A 23,688-nucleotide genomic window follows, 5' to 3' on the forward strand; every position below is an offset into this window, starting at 1 on the left:
TTCATATTGAATTTCTCATAACTTCTCTAGATTAAGAAAGTTTACAAACATATTACACCCATATATTTTACCAAAACACTTTTATGCAAGTTAAGCACATAAAATTGATGACCACCCTGATATCTCTGTTATGACGTCATCTCCAACTTTATAAATATAATACTTAACAGCATCGCTATTATTTGCAATGCAAGAGTGCGCTGACTGCTGTGAGAGCGGACCGAATGGTTGGCAGCGTAAACCAAGATAAGGGTAGCCTTGCTTAGGTATTTCTAATTGGAATAGAGTGTAACTCTGATGAATGACAGCGAAGAGCGAGCGAGTGGAAGTTTACAGCATTCTTATTGGAGCAAGGCTAATTAGAGATAAGTTGCAAATGGATTACCGCGGACGTAACATTTTGACAAGCGGTATTGTAAAACTTTGTATAACTAAAATATATGAAATAAAATATCGAAAATTGGCGCCCGACCTTAGGAGCCGAAAAATCTTAAATTCACGTGAAAATTTCTAGAATATCGATCAAAATTCATATCTAAATCACGTGCAAAAAAATCTATAATTTCGATCCAACATCATATATATTTAGCAATCAATTCAATATATAACGGAGACACTCAAGTAGCGGTCCTACAAAAAATCACGTTTTGGCAAACTACAAGAAACACTGGTGACAGCGGACAAACCAACGGTGTATTTTTTTATACTACCAAAGTAGAATCTTTTTAAAAAGTGCAAATTGTAAGTCATGTGCGATGCGAAGAAACCCTCGATCTCGTAAAATCTTTGCCTGAATTTGACGGCAAGCAGGAAAATTATGTATCATGGAGACAAGCGGCACACACGGCTTAAAAACTGTACCAAGGTTATGACGGAAGCGCAAAACACTACCAATAATAATAAAGTGAGAGGCTCTGCAGATGGTGTTTTGGCTTCCTTCAATACTGTGTTGAATTTCCATGCTATTATTGCAAGACTAGACTTCACCTATAAAAGGCCGATTTAGCAGGAGTTGAGCACTTTAAGGCAGGGAAATCTGACGGTTTTGAAATTTTATGATGAGGTCGAGAGAAAGCTCACCCTGCTAACTAATAAAACTATAATGACTTACGGAAGCCAGTTATCGAAGTCTATAAACGAAAAATATAGAATGGATGCACTGCGCGTTTTCATTTCTGGTCTAAAAAAAACCCCTTTGTGACATTTTATTTTCTGCGCGCCCAACGGACTTACCATCAGCCTTGGCTCTTGCACAGCAGGTGGAAGCGAACCATGAACGGTACGTGTTTTCCACAAATTTTTCAAAGCGTTCCGAGGAAAATGATAGGAAGTTAGACGGAAATACCAGTAACCAACCAGAACATTTAGGTGCCCATAAAAATCCACATTATCAAAATAATAGCAATAAACCACAAAAGCGCAGTACCTTTTACGGTGGACAGGAAAAGCCTGAGCCGATGGATATAGACCCATCAATATCCCGTTTACGTCGTTCAACAAACTATGAACTTCAAAACCCTTCGAATGAGTACTCGCAAAATAATAAGACCAATAATTTGCAAAGTTCGAAACGAAGACAATTTTCGTCAAACGCCGTCAATCACGGACCACAGTTTAAGCGACGTTACGAATCTGATAGGAGTACGGGACCAAAAGTTCTAAGAATAAATCATATTTCGCAAGATGCGGCTGAAAATAATTCTTACGATAAAATTGTGAATAATGAGGTTAATGATATTGATGAAGAAATTAATTTTTTAGGGGGAGGACCCTACTCCCTTGGATTAACAGATACATAGGAACTGAGAGAAGAATTATTAAAATGTTAATAGATACAGGATCTTCCAAAAGTTACATTAAACCATTTACAGAACTTAAAGGAGTCGTACCATTAGTGAACCCATTTTTAGCCAGATCAATACATGAGGAAACAAAAGTATGCGAGAAATGCAGAATAAATTTGTTTGGGGTAACTTCAGATTTTATTATATTACCTAATTTGTTAACTTTCGTTGCAATAATTGGACTTGATCTACTAACGCAGGTTAATGCTATATTAGACTTGAAAAAATATAGAATTATACACGACTTTGGAGCCGTAAGGCTTTTCTTTACTAAATGTGAGAGTAACAACACTATCAAAATTACGCAGGATAACGTACCTTATGCGATAAAAGTAGAATTTTTAGAAATGATCAAAGAAAGATCAAATGCTTTTGCTGACCCAAATACATGTTTACCATTCAATACGAATGTAGTTGCCCCAACACGAGAATCCTATTTATTCTAAGTTATATGCATACCCAATGGGGGTTGCAGATTTTGTCAATAAAGAAGTGAAAGAACTTTTACACAATGGAATTATAAGGCCCTCTAGATCCCCCCACAATAACCCAATTTGGGTAGTGGATAAGAAAGGTTTCGATCAGGAAGGTAACAGGAAGAAGCGTTTAGTAGTAGATTTCCGAAAATTAAGCGAAATAACTATTGATGATAAGTATCCAATACCAAATGTTATGTCGATCTTATCAAACATGGGCCAGTCTCAATACTTTACAACCCTCGATCTCAAATCAGGGTTTCACCAAATTGAGCTGGCAGAGCGAGATAAAGAGAAAACGGCATTTGCTGTCAGCAATGGAAAATACGAATTTTTTCGTCTTCCATCTGGTTTAAAAAACGCTCCTAGTAAATTTCAAAGAGCTATAGACGATGTACTTAGGGAGAAAATCGGTAAGAGTTGTTATGTTTACGTGGATGACGTAATAATATATTCGCAAACAAAGGAGCACCACATTAAAGATATAGATTGGGTTTTGAGAAGTTTATACGATGCTAACATGAGGGTTTCAGTTGAAAAATCACAGTTTTTCAAAAACGAAATTGAGTATCTCGGTTTTGGTTTGTCAAGGACTGGCATTAAAACATGTCCTGATAAAGTTAGTGCAATGCTTAACTTCCCGGTTCCAGAAACTTTGCATAGTCCCAGGTCATTTTTAGGATTAGCAAGCTATTACAGGTGTTTCGTTAAAGAATTTGCCAGTATAGCTAAACCTCTGATGGACATCCTGAAAGGTGAAAATGGCACAGTTAGAGCTAGTAAATCGAAAAGAGTAAAAATCGCATTAAACTCAAAACAATACCATGCCTTTGATGTTCTAAAACGTATCTTGATATCAGAGGATGTAATGCTTACTTATCCAGACTTTAAGAAACCATTTGATTTAACAACGGACGCATCTAACCATGGATTGGGTGCGGTTTTATCTCAGGAGGGTAGGCGCATAACTATGATATCCCGAACCTTAAAGGATAATGAGCTAAATTTCGCAACAAATGAAAGGGAGCTTTTAGCCATAGTGTGGGCATTAAAGAGCCTTCGAAATTACCTCTACGGTGTTCGTTAATTGAACATATTCACGGATCATCAACCTTTAACGTTTTCCGTTTCGGATAGATATCCAAACGACAAACTCAAGCGTTGGAAGGCGTTCATTGACGAACATAACGCAAAATTATATTATAAGCCCGGAAAGGAGAATCATGTTGCTGATGCTTTGTCGCGGCAGCAGGTGAACGTAATAGAGGAAAGTCCAAATTCGGACTCAGCGACAATTCATAGCGAGCAATCATTAACTTATACCATAGAAGCGGTTGAAAAGCCAGTAAATTTCTTTAAAAATCAAATAGTTATCGAGGAGGATAATTTCCCATCCAAACGAACTTTTATCCTTTTTGGAAATCGAACAAGACATATTATTCACTTTAGTGATAAAAGCACGCTCTTGATAATTCTTCAAGACCTCGTAAATACCAACGTGGTAAACGCAATTCATTGCAGTTTACCCATTCTAGCTCACATTCAACATGAACTAGTAAAAATGTTTCCAAACACCAAACTTAAATATGCAAAAAAAATTGTAACTGATATTTTTAACCCAAATGAGCAAACCGAAATTATAATTAGCGAACATAATCGTGCACATCGTGCCGCGCAGGAGAATGTTAAATAAATATTGAATGACTATTTTTTTCCAAAACTGGAAAAGAAGGCAAAATAAGCTGTCGGAAACTGCAAAATTTGTTCAAAATCAAAGTATAATAGACACCAACGTAAGCATAAAATTTCTGAAACACCAGTCTCTTCATACCTGGAAGAAATCCTCCATATTGACATATTTTCTACTGACTCGAAATATTTTTTAACATGTCTGGACAAGTTTTCTAAATTCGCGGTTGTTCAAACGATAACATCCAGAACAATTGTTGACATAAAACCCCAACTCATACAACTTTTGAATATATTCCCAAGGGCTAGAGTCATTTATTGCGACAACGAGAAGTCATTAAATTCAAATACCGTCAGATTTCTCCTGACCAACAGTTTCGGTATTGATATTTTAAATGCTCCACCTCTTCATAGCACTTCAAATGGCCAAGTGGAAATGTTTCATAGTACCTTGATAGAGATTGCTAGATGCATGAAGCTAGAAAAAAGCATTGACGACACAAGGGACTTAATTTTGCTTTCGACAATCGAATATAATAAAACAATACATTCCGTAACTAATAAAAGGCCAGTCGACATCTTTAGACCCAATACAGACATTATTAATAATGAAATATCGACACGCATAAAAAATGCACAACAATTAGAATTAAAAACCCACAACAGAGCCAGAATAGAGCGTATATTCAAGGCAGGGGACAAAGTTTTGGTGAGAAGGAACACTAGACTTGGAAATAAGTTAACGCCCCTCTACGAAGAACATATTGTTGAAAAGGACTTAGGAACTACAGTTCTTATTAAAGGAAGGGTGGTCCATAAGGACAATTTAAAATAGATATACCTTGCAAACACAAGTTCAGATATGCATCAATTTAACTGAAAGTCGCTATTCGATTTACCCTTAAAATGTTGATTGCAGAAGTTTATGTCTGAGCATTTCACAAATATTTATTTCAATAGAATAACCAATATTTTTATATATTTATAATCTTAAGAATTGCAAAAGAATATTTTGCACAAAATTATGAATTTTGATTGCAGAAGTTTATGACTGAGCATTTCACAAATATTTATTTCAATTGAAGAACCAATATTTTTATATATTTATAATCTTAAGAATTGCAAAAGAATATTTTGCACAAAATTATGAATTAGTAATAAGAAAATCGAGTAAATAGCCCACGTATAATTAAGTTCCTGTCACTTGCTCCAAAAGAACTCCCTACTCCAAAACACTTGCCATCCACACCTGGCTTACATATTTTTCAAATTGTCATCCAACAAAGTGAATGGATCAATTCTATAAAACGAACATACTATGGTTAAGACCGGCCAATACAGTAAACGTAAAAAAAAACCAGAAGACGCTGCCCATTTAAAGGGGGAGGAGTTAAGCACATAAAATTGATGACCACCCTGATATCTCTGTTATGACGTCATCTCCAACTTTATAAATATTGTCACGGATATTAGCATCACTAAGCTATACCATCACTAAGGCCATGCTAAGCGATATTTACGTCAATAATCAAATCATGTATACACATATATAAGGCAGCGAGAGATGTCACACACAGATGCATTTTCTTATACGCCTATGTGTGCGCGAGAGACTGTAAACTACAAACATTCACATCAATAATAATTCAATCATTATGTATCTACATAAACGAAACAATAACTGCGTCTACATATATGTACCATGTACGTATACGAGCAGCGGAGAGTCAATACACTAACACATGCATATATCTGAGAAGTTTGAGAGCTACTGGACTAGTAGATTCTGGAAGCGCCTAAAAGATGTATAAAATTGTGCAACTTTAGTTATAGCTGAGAAGTTTGAGAGCTCATGGACAATGCTAGTAGATTCTAGAAAAATGCGAACGAGGAAACCAAAGAGTATAAAAGGCGACATATATAGATGCGCTGTAATTCAGTTTGATTTGAGTTGTCAAGCAGTTATGACTAAGACGATATCTAGCGAGCAATAGCAGTACTATTTTGAAAGTCAGTTTCATTTAAGCTATCAGTTTGGTTATTAAGCTATTCGTTGCACAGTTGAGTGTTATTGTGAAGTATTTTAATAAAGGCCATTTTTCCAGTATTCAATATTGGAGTTATTTATTCAACAGATTAGCGATACGAACCTAGCAAAAGGGCAAATAAGAGGATTTGCAGCAAATTCGTTACAATTGGTGTCAGAAGAGGAATTGTTGAATAAATTCCAGCAGACAACAAGGACATGGCAAAGTTCAGTGAACTGAAGATCCAGCAACTGAAAAAGGAGTTGGAGAACCGTGGATTAAATACAACTGGCAATAAGATCGAATTTCAAGCACGGCTACGAGAGGCAATGGAAGCAGAAGGAATTGATGTGGACGAGTATGTCTTTTATCCTGATGGGGACGAGACAACAGCAAAAATTGAAGAGAAAAATGAAACATCGCAGACAGTTACGAGCACAGACTTGAACATGATTTTGGCTGCAATATCTGCTCAAACATCGACAATGTCATCTCAATTGGAAGAACAGAAAACGTATATGTCATCACAGATGGAATCCCAAGAGACACGAATAACATCGAAGATGGAAGAACAGAAGACGTATATGATATCCCAACTGGAATCGCAGGAAACTCGTATAACATCAAAATTGGAAGAGCAGAAGACATATATGGCATCCCAGCTGGAATCACATGAGACACGTATTTCAGAAATGTCGACACAGATTACATCAAATATGGAAACACAACTGAAAGAACAAGAGGCGCGTATATCATGAAGAAAAATTCGAGGCAGAGGTGGATGCGTTGAGAGGTCGTATACAGGAATTGCAACTTAATCGGCCGGCTGCTTCAGTGAGTAATACGAAGGTAAAAACTCCATCTTTTGACGGTTCTGTTCCTTTCCAGGATAAAGTTGCTGCACTGTTCGTGGCATTGAAAGGGCCAGCAGCGGAAATCCTACAAACGATTCCGGAAGGAGAGCGGAACAATTATGAAGCATTGATGGCTGCTGTAGAACGACGTTATGGAAGCGAGCATAGAAAACAGATATTCCAAATTGAGTTGCAAAACCGCTACCAAAAAGCATATGAGACATTGCAGGAGTTTGCTTCAGATATTGAAAGATTGGCTCATCTTGCAAATGCGGACGCACCCGTGGAATACACTGAGTTTCATAAATGGCATACGGGACGTAGAAACGAAGCGAGCTACATACGCAAACCCAAAGCTGACATTTGCTGAAACGGTATCACATGCATTGACTCAGGAAACGGCCTCACTATTGAGTAAACCAGCATACGAAGCTCATCGTGTGGAAGTGGAAAGACCAGATTGGGTAGACACAATTTTGGAAGCACTGACGGGATCACAACAGAAAAATGCCGGAGTTATTAAATGTTTCAAGTGCGGCAACCCAGGTCATATTGCACGACATTGCAGCAGCGGTCCCAATAGCTCCAACAATGTGGGTGGTCGTAAACGCAGAGTAGAAGGTGATGAGCAAATCTCCAAGACCACTCAATCGTTAAACTAAATCGAGTCAGCCGCAAGGGGCGACAGCTGGCTCCCGCAATTGAATGCCCCATAATCTCTATCTCGCAGATTGGAAGAAGATCGAGCAATCTTACTGTTGGAGGACATGTGGACGGAAAGGAACGTTTACTGACTGTAGATACGGGTGCATCTCATTCCACCATTCGAGCGGATTTAGTCAACAAAAAGATAAGACCATTGCTTGGAGCAAGATTACGTACAGCCACGGGAGAGGACACCCAGGTAATTGGAGAAGTAGAATGTGAAGTCGCAATTGGGAACGTCACGGTAGTACACAATTTTATAGTGGCAGAAATTGTTGATGAAATCATAATTGGAGTGGACTTCTTAATCGACCAGGGCATCAAGATCGGCATGCAAAGCAAGACGATGCGATATAAAAACATGGATGTACCACTTAATTTCGGCTACGAGAGAGGGTACAGCAGTAAACGAGTGCTGGTGGGAGAGAGTCAGCAAATACCACCAAAATCCGAAGCAGTCATCTGAGCAAAGGTTGATGGAGATTGTGTGACAAACAAATTGTGGGTTGTCGAAGCAGCAAACAAATCAGCACTAAACATACTTGTAGTAAAAACCCTGGCTATGACAAAACAAGATGGACGTATTCCGGTAAGAGTACTCAATGAGTTCAAGTCACCACTCAAACTGACTAAAGGAGCTATTTTGGGAAGATGCCAAGAGGCTGAAGTAGTTATTAACTGTGAACAGCTCCAGGAACACGTTTCAGCTAGTAATACTGATCTTTCAAATGACATCTCTGCATGGACGCAGGGGCTAGAGGAAGCATATCAGAGTAAGGCAAAACAACTGCTCCTAAAGTACGCGAACATATTTGACCAGCATGATTCTAAACCAGGCCGCACAAACGTTGTGAAACATCAAATTGACACTGGAGATGCGAGGCCGATACGTCAAGCTCCACTTAGTGTTCCACTGGCGAAGCGGGAAGTTGTGAGTCAAATCATTCAAGAAATGAGCGACAGCGGCGTCATCGAACCATCAGCTAATCCATGGAGCTCACCGGTAGTACTTGTAAAGAAGAAGGATGGAAAAATGAGGTTTTGCGTGGACTACCGGAAGTTGAATGACGTAACGAAAAAGGATAGCTACCCATTGCCAAGAATTGACGACACTCTGGACTCGCTATCTGGTACGAAATGGTTTTCCACGCTGGACTTGAAAAGCGGCTACTGGCAAGTGGAGGTGAAGGAGGAAGATAAAGAGAAAACAGCCTTCAGTGTCGGTGATGGTCTTTGGCAATTTACAGTGATGCCTTTTGGACTTTGTAATGCACCAGCTACTTTTGAGAGGCTCATGGACCAGGTACTGAAAGGACTACATTGGAAAACATGCTTGGTGTACCTGGACGACATCATCGTATTGGGCAATAATTTTGATGACCATCTTAGGAACTTGGAGGAAGTTTTCCAAAGAATAGCTGGCGCTGGTCTGAAGTTAAGTCCCAAAAAGTGTGCGCTGTTTAAAAAGGAAGTAAATTATTTGGGTCACAAGGTAACGACAGAGGGCATCTGCACTGCGAACGAAAAGATAGAGGCTGTAAAGGATTGGCCAAGACCACAGAACCTACATGAATTAAGAAGTTTCCTTGGGCTCTGCACATATTACCGCCGATTTGTACCAAATTTTTCCAGCGTAGCCCATAGCCTCCATGAGCTAACAAGAAAAAATAAAGCTTTTGAATGGAAGAAGGAGCAAGAAGTGTCTTTCCAAACATTGAAAGAGCGTTTGTGCACTGCCCCAATGTTGGCATATCCGATTCCAGGAGCAACATTTAGTCTAGATACAGATGCGAGTGGATATGCTATAGGTGGCGTTTTATCACAACTGGTAGATGGACAGGAGAAGGTAGTTGCGTATTACAGCCGTTCGATTGGAAAATCAGAGAGGAACTACTGTGTTACGCGGAGAGAGCTGTTGGCATTGGTAGAGTGCATTAAACATTTTCACAAATACCTCTACGGCCAGCGATTCCGTGTCGGGACAGATCACGCAGCGTTGAAATGGCTTCTGCAGTTCCGTAATCCGGAAGGACAATTGGCACGGTGGATAGAGCGACTACAAAGCTATGACTTTTCCATTGAGCATCGAAAAGGTAGTACCCATGGAAATGCCGATGCAATGTCACGAAGGCCATGTAGTTTGGAATGAAAGCACTGTTCAAAGGCCGAGGCTAAAGAAGACATTATAGATGTCCGGCTAATGACTATAACGTTTACGGATGAATGGGGCAAGGAATTACTAAGAAAGTGTCAGCTAGAAGATACAGGTTTGTCACATATTATGCAAGGGCTCGAACAAAACGAAAGACCAAGCAGAGAGGAGATGTCAGCAGAGAGTCCCACTGCGAAGTCATATTGGGCACAGTGGAACAGTTTAGAATTGATATCCGGTTGTTTGCATCGAGTATGGGAGAGTGAGGATGGTCAATGCAAGAAGAAACTGATACTTGTTCCCAGAAAGAGGATTCCTGACGTGCTCAGCGAGCTGCACAATGGTCCAAGTGGAGGTCATCTAGGAATCACGAAGACGCTCGAGAAAATTAAGCAGAGATTCTATTGGGTTGGTTGCCGTCAGTCGGTCACCGAGTGGATTGCCAATTGCGAGGTATGCAACAGAGCGAAAGGGCCCAAAACCCGAAGTCATGGCCAGATGAAGCAGTATATTTCAGGTGCACCATTGGAAAGGATCGCCATGGATGTCGCAGGTCCATTTCCTACTAGCAACCGCGGAAACAAATACGTACTGGTGGTTATGGATTATTTCAGTAAATGGCCAGAGGTATACCCAATCCCAAACCAAGAAGCAGAAACAGTATCAGAAGTGGTTAAAAACGAATGGGTTGCAAGGTATGGTGTACCAATGGAGTTACATTCTGACCAAGGCAGGAATTTTGAATCAGCTGTGTTCCAAGAAATGTGCCAGAAGTTGGGCATTCGAAAAACACGGACAACTGCATTGCATCCTCAGTCCGATGGTATGGTGGAACGTTTCAATAGAACATTGGAGGAGCATTTAAGGAAAGAAGTAGACAAGTACAATAAGGACTGGGATACACACATATCATTATTCTTGATGGCCTACCGATCGGCAGTACATGACACAACGGGCCAAACTCCCGAAAAGGTAATTTTTGGCAATGCCCTTCGACTGTCAGCTGATTTGAAGTATGGGATAGATGCCGATGCGGAGAGGAATGTCAAGAAATCCACTGGTGTCTTGGAAGAAGAGCTGAGAGAGATACACAATCTGGTAAGGCAACGAGCAAAGATTATGAGTGACAAGATGAAAGCGAGGTACGATAAAGCAATTAATTCGGAAGGGTTTCAGGAAGGAGATTTGGTGCTGTTATACAACCCACAACGAAAAAAAGGTTTGTCCCCGAAATTGCAGTGTAACTGGGAAGGTCCATACAAAGTTGTAAAACGGATGTAGTGTTACGCTGTTACAAACACGTTGGTGGTAGAGGACGCCGAAAAGTCCGTTACTTTTTCGCGAAAGTTGTCGATGCTAGTGATGTCCGATCCATTGGAGGGTCTGGAAACAGGAGGAGCATTCGGAGGAACTATACCTCGGAGGCCACATAGCAATACCGGACAGGAAAAAAGACAAGAAAACATAGCGCATCCGTCGGATCAAATGGATAACTTGAACGCAATCATGGAAATGATATCCCAACAGAACCAGATCGTACTAGAGGCAATGGACGAGTTCCGTAAAATGAGAGCCGACGTGTCGTGTTTAAGTAACGGGTAGTAGAAAGCGATGCAAGCACCAGCAGCAGCACCATATCCAACAGCATCTACCTCAACTCCAAAATACAACAACGACAGGACAAGTAGGGAAAACAGCAGTAATAATCAGCAACGGGAAGATAGGTTTGGGGACAATTACGGCAGAAAGCGTATCGATCTGCATAAGTGGAATCTTAAGTTCGATGGGTCGGCGAAGGGAATGACGGTCGAAAGATCCTTACAGATTTCCACTGTTTAGTCACTGGCTCGGCACTCAAATTGTACCGGCAGGTCTTAGAAGATAACGCGGATGACCCAAACTTCGACTACTCTCGCCTGAAAATGGAACTTTTGGCTCAGTTCAAATCGGCGGACTCGGACTATGAGGTGATCCGTGAGATCATGGAGAGAAAGCAACTTCCACATGAGAGTTTTGACGAATTCTACGATGACATCCATGATCTCACTTTCTGCCTGAGAGCAAGGATTCCGGAGCCAGAACTGGTAAATATCATTAAAGGGGATCTCAAGCTGTTCTTAGCCAACTTTTAGCACCAATTTGGCGACCCTGGCTGAATAAAGGCATGAGTGCAAGCGAGCAGAGAAGCTCATGAAAGAAAATAGGGCACGATTTAAAGGACTTAGTGAACTAGAAGTTAGTCACAGGATTTGGCCTACAGGATCAAAGTGTGAAGTAGAGGTCGAGGCGTTCAATAGGAGCACTAGGAATATGACATGGCCAAACAAAGTGAAGCCCGGTCCCGCCTCTTCGTCTGATACGTCGAAACCCAATCCTCCTTCCTTTAGTTCTTCGCCCTACAACTCTAACCCAAATGTGTGTGAATCGTCCATTTATAATAGTAAAAATGTTAGTAGTGTCCCAAATCAAACGTTTTGTTCGGCACCATTTCACCTTATGTTGTGCTTCGCTTGTGGAATGCCGGTAGAATATTATATTAGGAACCCGGCTGCAGCAGCGAAAGTGTTTTGCGTATTTAAACCTGAGGCGGGAAACCGGGGTCTGGAAGCGATGTCCTGGCACCCTGTCCGGAAGAAAGATCACCCGAAAAGATCACCCGAGAGATAAATTAGAAGAAGAAGCAATCAAGATTTTGAAACATGAAGAAATAGAAGGAGAAAATGATAAAGAAGGAAAAGAAAAGAAACTAAGGATGGAAAAAGATAGTTTGCACATTAGGAAAATTTGGTATGAAGAAACTCGCAGGCGTATATTTTGAGAGGAGTTATCAAAGCGAAATAAGAAAATAACGAATAGGAATTTCACCAAAATACAGAAGATGAGAGAGAAGAAAAAGATTTTTAAGAGGATTAGGAATAAGATAATAGCAACTGTCTAAGCTTTGGTGATTCGACGGGCGAATAGTTTTTTGTTATTATATTATTTGTTATTTAAGTGGGCTGTATATTATTTTATTTATAGAGAGGTCGCTATGCGCCTGGTACACCTTGTATGTATTCATTGGGGGCGAGCACTGGGGGCTCCAAGGTATTGGCTGCGGGATGAGCCACCTTGTTTTGCTTTGAAACCCCCCCCCCCCCCCCCTTTGGGAAACAGGTTTTAAACTATGTCTTTAGGATATTTCACTAACCTGTTGAGAATTACAAGCACACTCCATGGCTAATGAAACAAACGAACGAAAAATGTTCATAGTTTAAGTCACTTAAACATACTCGCCCGCCTAGACGGCTTAGTCGTCTAGTGAAATTTCCATACGAGCCAGTTATCCGGCTCGAAGGACCATGTCTAAGCTTTGGTGATTCGACGGGCGAATATTTTTTTTGTTATTATATTATTTGTTATTTAAGCGGGCTGTATATTATTTTATTTATAGAGAGGTCGCTATGCGCCTGTTACACCTTGTATGTATTCATTGGGGGCTCCAAGGTATTGGCTGCGGGTTGAGCCACCTTGTCTTGCTTTGAAAAACCCCCCCTTTGGGATACAAATTTTAAACTATGTCTTTAGAATATTTCACTAACCTGTTGAGAATTACAAGCACACTCAATTGCCAATGAAACAAAAGAACGAAAAATGTTCATAGTTTAAGTCACTTAAACAGCAACCATAGTGACAGTTAAAGGAGATAATCGATTTTTTGCAAGGACTGTAATAGGAGGTCAAGAGGCATTAGCTTTGTTAGACTCAGGTGCAGGAGCTTGTTGTTTAAGCAAAAACGCAGATATAATTTTAAATGGTAAAGAGCATTTGATATTGCCAGTCAAGGGTCAAAAGATAAGAACGGCTAACGGGGGCGGACTGTACCTGTGTGAGGTACAGACTGTACCTCGACGCTCGCAAGGTTAATGAACGCAACATAAAAGATGTTTACACACTCCCTCACATCGATGGTATCCTAAGCCGACTTCAAAACACATGCTATATATCTGCCATCGACTTAAAAGACACATTTGGCAGATACCGTTAGAGACAAAGTCTAGAGAAAAGACAGCTTTTACGGTACCTGGTAGACCTTTTTACCAGTTTACGGTCATACCCTTTGGGCTGTGCAACGCTGCGCAGCGTACGTGTCGTTTAATGGACAAGGTCATACCCGCTTCCCTTCGTGAATCAGTGTTTTTTTATTTAGCTGACTTACTTGTTTGTTCCGAAGATCTTTCGTCCCATTTATATTTGTTATCTGTTGTAGCTAAATGTCTTCGAGATTCGAAATTGACGATCAACGTTGAAAATAGTAAGTTCTGTTTCAAGGAGGTGCGCTATCTCGGATACGTGGTCGGAGATGGATGCATCCGGACAGATGACAGCAAAATAGCGGCGATGAGGGACTTTCCCGAACCACGAACCTCGAAGCAGCTCAGAAGGTTCCTAGGGATGACGGGATGGCACAGACGGCTTATACAAGACGACGCGACGATTGCTGCACCGCTACACGACAGACTTACGAAAGAAAATATAAAAAAAATTGCTAGGACGGACGAGGCTACGGAAGCGTTTAATAGTTTAAAACAGAGCCTGATATCGGCACCCGTACTGACACATCCGGACTTCAACAGACATTTTTATATACAGTGTGATGCATCGACTGACGGGGTGGGTGGAGTACTGTTCCAACTGGACGACGACAACAACGAACGACCAATAGCGTATGTGTCCGCAAAACTCAATAAGGCGCAACGTAGCTACAGCATCACTGAACTGGAATTTTACGCTGCTGTTTTAAGCATAAAGAGGTTCAGGCCCTACGTGGAGGGTTTACCTTTTACGGTTATAACGAACAACGCAAGCTTGAAGTGGCTCATGAGCCAAAAGGATCTCTCGGGCCGACTGGCAAAGGTGCATCCTTAAGCTACAGGCGTATGATTTTAATATAGAACACCGTATAGGGACCCAAATCATAGTACCTGATGCCTTATTGCGAATGGACATGGACGAAATTGACATTCAGGATAGAAGACTGGACATTGACATTACCTCAGAAGCTTTCAAGTCGCCCGAATACACAGAGTTACAAGAGACTATAACAGAGAACAAAGACAGATTACCAGAACTCTGTGTATCAGACGGATACGTGTACAGACGAACACAATTTAACCGGGGAAACGGACTACAGGAGGACCATTCCTGGAAACTCTGGGTTCCGGTAGACATGCGGAGGAATTTGGTAGAGTTATCACACGCGTCACCTTCAGCTGGTCATGGTGGAATCCATAAGACCCTATCACGTATCCGCGATAGATATTATTGGCCCGGTATGGGTGCGGATGTAAACACATATGTGAAATCATGCGAAATATGCAAAGGCAACTAAACTCAAAATGCCTTCCACAAGCCAACCATGGGAAAGCAGCACCTCACTGAACGTCTTTTCAACGTTTGTTCGCCGATTTCATGGGCCCATAGCCGCGTACATATGATGGTAACGTTTATATTTTTGTATGTTTAGACCATTTGTCAAAGTTTGTTTTCTTAAAGCCGATGCGAAAAGCCACCGCTGCCGAAGTAGCGTTAGCAGAAAGGGTTAACCGCTCCATATTAAAAATAATTCGGTCTTACATCAATAACAATCAAAGGAACTGGGATAAATATGTTAGCAATGTAGCGTTCGCACTTCGCAGTTTCCTACACACGGCAATTAACACGTTCCCATATGAGGCGATCTTTGGTATTCCGATGATGCAACATGGTGCATCCTATGAACCATGCCGGAAGTTGAGCGCGCTGAAAGCGCTGATTTCGAAGTAGGAACGACGCAAGACAGGTTGCACATACTCAGGGAAAAGATCATGAAGGAACTTAAATTGGCATACGAGAAAAGTAAGAAGGCGTACGACCTCAGAAGCAGAGAAGTAGTTTTTAACGTAGGGCAAACGGTATACCGCCGCAATTTTAAACAAAGTTCTAAAATAGATAATTTTAATGCAAAACTCGTACCAAAGCAAATGAAATGCATGGACAATTGGGAACTCAATGTACGAATTAGGAGATACTAGTGGCAAAGCGATCGGGGTATACCATGGAAAAGACCTTTTCGCGGCTTAAGATATTTGTTAAATGTAGTCCTTGTAACTAATGTAAAAGGTAGCTAGTTCTCAGATAATGTTTTAAGTTATTTGTCCTTAATGACGGTAGAGTTTCTAGACCAATAACACACTCTGACTAAGTATACGACTTGAGCATGTATTTATTATCCATTTTGTTTATTTATTTATTAATTTATTTATTTATTGGTTTATTCATTTGTTTATTTTATTAATTTTTTCCGTATTTATACATTAAAATTTCCTTCTTTTGCTACCCCTGACGATGGACAATTTAGCCTAACAATATTAGTTAACCTGTGATATATATTAATATTAACCTAGGATATAGATTTCGATTAAACAGTGATATTAACAAGTGATAACTAAGTTAAGTAATTCTAAGCCCCAGTGGTTGTCCTTATGTGTATGGGTGTCAGATAAGGTTGATTCATAGGAGGGAAAGGATACGAGGAAGCCCGGCATTGGGAGTGGGTCGAGGCCACACGTTGGGCCAGAGATGAGAGAAATTAGCGGCTGCGTCATGAAATTTTCTTACGCACACGCTCCATGACGCAGGCATCATCGGCGGATGCGAGCCTGTAACGACAGCCTTTTAACAACCTACGCCCCTGTGCGCCTACACGTACGCGCACCACTGTCTCCGCAAATAACAACGCCAATTGTCTGCAAACCAACTGCGTATTATGTGTGTATGTATGGGAATACAAAGCCAAGTATTGTAGCTAACATGTTTGAAGCCTTCCAGTAACTTTGAGTGACTTTGGGCTAAAGTGGGTTGACAGTAAACCGAAAACGGTAGTGACAACAGGAAAAGGTTGTGTATAAAAGAGCCACCATCCCCTTCCTTTCCATCAAAAAGTGTTGAATACGGTGTCGAATCCACAACGCCAGTGCAGTGTAAGTGTATGTACAAAAAAAATATATACATATATATGAAAACAAAAGTTTAAAAATTTTAAAATGCGAAACCGTAAGCTACCGGTAAGGAAAAAGCGCCGCATCCAAAGGAAAAAGAACACCTGCCACCAAAAGATACAGCACCACCAGCGACGGTAAGTACCACCAGCATTCCCGGGTACCTAAATCCCCTAATGTAGTTCCCTGCCTATAACCTTCCATTAACGCCCGCATAATTAATCTCATTCCCCTCTTTTCATCCATAGTACGTTGAAGGAATCCCCAAAGGAAACCAAAATCGACCAATCAAAATCGGCACCAAAAATCGACCAACGGTAAATACATCCACCTTAGTGACTAGCCCAAAAGTGATATTAAATTTAGCGCCATTTTCTCAAGAGAACTTCATAGTATGTCTGCTCTGTAAAGGAAAATGATTTTGAGAGAAAATTGATTTATTTTTGGACAGATAAACATTAAAGTTCACCGGAGAAAATGGCCTATAAATGCTTTACACGACATTGTGATGCCCAGCTTTATATTTTTATTGTTTGGTTTTCCTTTTCAGAATCCCCATCACCACAAAAAGATGCGCATGTAGCAACGGTGCGAGGCACACAAACCACACCAATTCGCAATCACCAGAAACTACATCAACCACACCGATTCGCAATCTCCAAAATCTACAACAAACAACACCGAACACCAAGGCCACATAGTACCACATAAAACACTCTACCCTTTCGCACAAACCAAAAAATAAAAGAAAGAAAATCGCAACCACACACATTTGCAACCATTCACCTAAACACACAGACGCCTCCACAACATAAGAAATCAACCACACGCATATGTAACCGCCTCAAAACAAATACACAATACCAATCCACCGATATACGCAAACAAAGGACCAACCAACCTCGGCAGCACCAAATACCATCCACCAGCATACACAACCAAACATCCAAATACAAATAAGCACCAACACCACAAGATACTATACACCCGGAAGCAACCACACCACGTGTTCTTTCTAGCGGTGTATTCGTCAAAGCCCCCCGGCAGTGTTGGTGGTGGTTGTATTTGGGTTTCCGCGGTCATCTGCGGAGGAGGGTGCCTGCTCGGGCGCCATTTATGAGGTGGGTTTTGTCTGAGGCTGGGGTAACGCTCAGTCAATCCAGAGTCGAGTAAAGATCCCACAAACCCCTACTGAATAAAACACAATATTTATTAGTTACGAACACACGCACACACGGCTTGAGATATTAGGTGAGCAGCTTTAAATTGTAAAATGGTGTGGGGGGGGGCTCGGAGCGGCGGCTAACCATCGTCGTGGCAGGGGGGAGGGGGCGGGGGTTTGGGCAGGACGGTTTAACGGTGGTCGGGTAACGGACAGATTGGTACGGCGGTATGGAAGCAGCGCCGGGATCAGTATAGCGGCGATCGGCATAGCAGCGTCATAACGGCGGTAGGATGGCGGACGGCCAGCGGTCATCGTAGCAGCGGCGGCACCAGCAAGGCGGGATCAATACGGCGGACGGCCAACGGTCCGCGTAGCACCGGCGGGATGGAAGTAGCAGCGGCACCAGAGGGGCGACGGCAGCGGCTGTGGGTTACGGAACGCGTACCAGGCCCGAGGTGAAAGGGCGGAGTAGGCTGGCGACGGGGTTTACTTGGACAGCGGCAGCTCGTTCCGGGCGAGGTCGGATGGCGGTTTCGGCGGGATCGGATTGATCAGTAGTCTTCGGCAGGATCGATAGTCGGCGGAGTCGGTCACCTAAGGAACAGACCGCGAGGACTCTTTAGTGCTGGCTTCACCGCTGGACACCCCCGCTACACTACTTGCACACTAGACAGAAGGTGCTTAAGGAGGGTGGGACTGTACCAGCCGAGACACCGTGGATCGACCCGTGGACGGAGGGGAAGTGCACCTTAAAGGCACAGCCGTAGCCCCTTGTGCACACACATCGGTTCACGGCCGAAGCCAGAACTGAGGGGAAGGGGTTGAATGAACATGAAGGCGTCGGGCCGCTCAACACCTAGGAGGGCGCGGGGTGCAAAGTAGCACTGAGACATCCTCTCCGTCGTCCTTACCCAAGTGAAGGGTGACCCGCGCCATGACAGCGCCCCTTCCACTCAGCCAACCGAAGCTAGAACTGAGGGGAAAGGGTTGAATGGTCATGAAGGCGTCGGGCCGCTCAACACCTAGGAGAGCGCGGGGGCAAAGTAGCACGAAGGCATCCTCCCCGTCGTCCTTACCTAATTGAAGGGTGACTCGCGCCATGACAGCGCTCTTCCACTCAGCTATCTAGCAGGAGGGAAAAGTATGTCTTTAAAAAGACATCCACTCCCGCTGGCTCACCTGCGAGGACTGAATTGAAAAATGCAACTTCACTCCGTTTATGCTTGTGCCACAAACTGCTGGATAAAGACACCACTATGATTGTGTGGTGATTTTGCTGAAGAAACACACCACTGGCCTGCCATCAGCTCTTGGTCACGTCTGGCCATTTACCATATGGTGGTTGTATTATTGCCGCATGCCATTTGTAGTTGGTTTTGGTTGTTGGCTATGCTATAAAAAAGAAGTACAGGGGGGTTCAGGCGTAGGTGGAAAGAAGTGCAGGTGGGTTATGTTATTGTAACGCTACGTTACAAAAGTTATGAGGACGTCGGGTTTTGGGATCTAGCCCAGAACAACCTGTCCGATGCAACCATCCCTTGCACGCGACACACTGACAAGAGTATGACCGTCCTAAAAAGATTCTTTTCCGGCAAACGCATCAAAACCATTTCTCAGGACCGGGGTCAGGAGACGGACCAGGATTGGGTTCGATACCTTCCCGGAGCATGAGAGTATGGCGCAGTCTCGCTGCAAGGAGCTGATGTGAGGATGACAATTTGTGGGAGGGAGGCAACAAATTAAATGGGGTTACACTGAAATGACAGCCCTTGGTCGGAAAAATCTCGAGTCGCACCGGTACATAGAACCGGCTGCATTGGGAAGCGAAAAATACGAGTTGTTTACAATCCATACATCATGAGTGTGGTTACAAAGACTGAGCTTAAGAAATTAAGTAGGATGGTTTTGTTATTAATGTTAAGTTTTTTAACATACCCATTATAATAAAAAAAGAGTTATATTGAAAATAGCCCGAATAAGGTAGAAGAACCTCCTTTCCATTTGAACAGCCATGGAATTTCCAAATTTGAGTTTTCAGTACTATTAGAACTATAGCTATCAGATGTGATGGCAACCATTGATAATACTGTTGTACGATTCTTGACATTGTGGCTGCATATGAAAATGTGTAACTAAAAAAATATATAAGACGACAGTTAACTGATTTGAATTTAAGATTGTGTATACATATACATAAGTATATGTAGTATTCCTATATTGCTAATAGAAAATGCTCGCAATGCGTTTTGAATTCGAAATCAAAACAAGACAGCCTACAAAATTTTTGTGATTATGGCAGCATAAGTGCGACAAGAAAAAATTAAAATTTAGGTACATTCGATTATGGAATTCAAAAACAAAAACATTTAAACAGCTATATATGGGCACTCTGATGTTTGTGAGTGTACCTAGCCTGTGGTAGCAATATAGGAGTATTACATACATATAAGTATATACATATTTAATTTCTGTACATATTTTACATATGAAAAAGTACATATAAAAATGGCTTAATTTTAAACGCATAAAGTTTCTATATTAAATTCAGATTTCAATTTAAAAAATTCTGCGTTTTTTTACTCCACTTTTTTTTTTAATAATTTGGTGATAATTGCGATTACAAATTTTCAAATCTTATCGTAATATAGAACGCAAACTCGGCATTACAAGCGATGACAATTTTTTTATTGAAATGTGAAAATCGAAATCAGGAGATATTTTACTCCGTTTGAAATCAACCTGATTGCAATAAATTTAACACCGCCTTATAAGTTTGCAGGAAACTTAAGTACAGGCAGCATTCATATTGTTACGAATATTAGCAAAACTAAGGAGTGCCGCCAGCTCTAAGCCGATGCTAAGCAGTGATGTGAATGCACATCAATAATTCAATCATCATGTATCTACATAAACGAAACAATAACTGCGTCTACATATATGTACCATGTACGTATACGAGCAGCGGAGAGTAAATGCACACATACATGCATATATCTGAGATACTCCTATAAGTATGCAATGAGAAAAACTATAAAATTGTGCAATTGTAGTTACAGCTGAGATGTTTGAGAGCTAATTGACTAGTAGATTCTGGAAGCGCCTAGAAGATGCGAATGTTAAAATGAAAGAGTATAAAAGGCGACAGATGTAGAGGCGCTGGAATTCAGTTTGATTTGAGTTGTCAAGCAGTTTCGATTAAGACGATATCTAGCGAGCAATAGCAGTACTTTTTTGAAAGTCAGTTTCATTTAAGCTATCAGTTTGGTTATTAAGCCAGCTAATTACAAAGTATAAGTGTTATTGTGAAGTACTTTAAAAATGGCAATTTTTCCATTATTCAATATTGGAGTTATTTATTCAACAGTTTAGTGATACGAACTTAGCAAAAAGGCAAATAAGAGGATTTGAAGCAAATTCGTTACAATTGGTGTCAGAAGAGGAATTGTGGAATAAATTCCAGAGGAAGATTCAGCAACTGAAGAAGGAGTTGGACAGCCGTGGATTGAATACAACCGGCAATAAACTAGAACTCCAGGCACGACTACGAGAGGCAATGGAATTAGAGGGAACTAACGTGGAAGAGTATGTCTTTCATCTTGATGGCGGGGAGACAACAAAAATTGAAGAGAAAAACGAAACATCTCAGACAGTTACCAGCACAGACTTGAACATGATATTGGCTGCAATATCTGCACAAACATCGACAGTGGCATCTCAGTTGGAATCGCAGAAGACACGCATAACATCGAAGATTGAAGCACAGGAAACACAAATGTCTACACAGCTCGAAGACCAATAGACATAAGTGGCATCCCAACTGGAATCGCAAGAGACACGCATAACATCCAAGATGGAAACTCAGCTGAAATCGCAGGAGAACCGTATAACAGCGAAGATTGAAGCACAGGAGGCACGTATTTCAGAAATGTCGTCGCAAATGTCATCTCAACTGGAAGAGCAGAAGACATATATGGCATCCCAGCTGGAATCACATGAAACACGTATTTCAGAAATGTCGACACAGATTACATCAAAGATGGAAAAACAACTGAAAGAGCAAGAGGCGCGTATATCATCAAAGCTCCAAGCGCGTATGGACGAGAAAATAACGCAGTTTGAAGAAAAATTCGAGGCAGAGGTGGATGCGTTGAGAGGTCGTATACAGGAATTGCAACTTAATCGGCCGGCTGCTTCAGCAAGTAATACGAAGGTAAAAACTCCATCTTTTGACGGTTCTGTTCCTTTCCAGGTCTTCAAGCTACAGTTTGAAAAGACCGCAGCAGTGAACACCTGGAATGCGGAAGATAAAGTTGCTGCACTGTTCGTGGCATTGAAGGGGCCAGCAGCGGAAATTCTACAGACGATTCCCGAAGGAGAGCGGAACAATTATGAAGCATTGAAGGCTGCTGTAGAACGACGTTATGAAAGCGAGCATAGAAAACAGATATTCCAAATTGAGTTGCAAAACCGCTATCAAAAAGCAAATGAGACATTGCAGGAGTTTGCTTCATATATTGAAAGATTGGCTCATCTTGCAAATGCGGACGCACCCGTGGAATACACTGAAAGGGTAAAAATCCAGTTTCATAAATGGCATACGGGACGTGGAAACGAAGCGGGCAACATATGCGAATCCAAAACTAACATTTGTTGAAACGGTATTGCATGCTCTGATTCAGGAAACAGCGTCGCTTCTGTGTAAGCCAGTTTTCAAAGCACGCCGTGTGGAAGTATAAAAGCCAGAGTGGGTAGACACAATTTTGGAAGCACTGAAGGGATTTCAACAGAAGAATGCCGGAGTTATTAAATGTTTCAAGTGCGGCAACCCAGGTCACATTGCACGTCATTGCGATCTTGGTCCTAATAGTTACAACAGTGTGGGTGGCCGTAAACGCAAAGCTGGCGGAAATGAGCAAGAGCGTGTCAGATGTAAAGAACGAAAACTTGCCCCGGCTATTGTATGTCCTGTGATATCTGTGTCGGAGATTGGAAGGAAGTCAAGCAGTCTTACCATCAGAGGGAGTGTGGATGGTAAAGAGCGTGTACTGACTGTAGATACGGGGGCATCTCATTCCTTGATTCGATCTGATTTGGTCTACAGGAGAGTAAAGTCATTACCTGGAGCAAGGTTGCGTACCTTCACAGGCGAGTATAATCAAGTCCAAGGCGAAGTGGTATGTGAGGTATTAATTGGAAAAGTCATGGTTCTACACAAAATCGTTGTGGCGGAGATCGTTGATGAAGTCATATTGGGAGTGGACTTCTTGGTTGACCATGACATCAGGATCGATATGCGGATAAAAATTATGCGCTATAAGAACCAGAACATACCACTTAACTTTAGTTTGGAAAAAGGGTTCAGCAGTAATCGGTTACTGGTGGAAAAGACTCGACAAAGACCACGAAAGTCAAAGGCAAAGGTTGATAGATCGAATGGGCCAAATAAGTCAAAATCAAAAGTACCTGCGAGAGAAACACTGGCATTTACAAAACCTAAAAGACGCAGGAAAACGAAGCAACGAATTTCCGAGAAAGAATGCGAGGGTAGTTTCAAGCCAGAGCGCACTACTCTGGGGAAACGTGGGAACGATACTGATTATGCAAAGCAAATCCGTCCAGCGCAAGCTCTACGAAGTAGTTCATCGGCCAAACAACAGAGTGTGAAGGAACGAACCAAGGTATTGAGTGGTATGATGAAACACAGGTGCCATGAGAACAATAATTCGAAAGGTTTCTTGGCGGGAGATTTGGTACTGT

At 41.6% G+C, this 23,688-nt stretch overlaps 1 protein-coding gene across 10 annotated transcripts in view; it reads right to left on the minus strand.

Annotated features, from left to right (window-relative positions):
• PGAP1 (GPI inositol-deacylase) overlaps nt 1–23,688 on the minus strand; it is a 1,928,961-nt gene that overhangs the window by 784,285 nt on the left and 1,120,988 nt on the right. For all 10 annotated transcript variants that reach the window (XM_067782303.1, XM_067782299.1, XM_067782305.1 and 7 more), the window contains one exon: nt 19,867–20,063. In XM_067782303.1, the coding sequence (XP_067638404.1) occupies nt 19,867–20,063 (197 nt within the window). The remainder of the gene's footprint in view (nt 1–19,866; nt 20,064–23,688) is intronic.

Source organism: Eurosta solidaginis, chromosome 4 (genome assembly GCF_040869045.1).
Source record: "Eurosta solidaginis isolate ZX-2024a chromosome 4, ASM4086904v1, whole genome shotgun sequence".
Classification (NCBI taxonomy): Eukaryota; Metazoa; Arthropoda; class Insecta; order Diptera; family Tephritidae; genus Eurosta; species Eurosta solidaginis.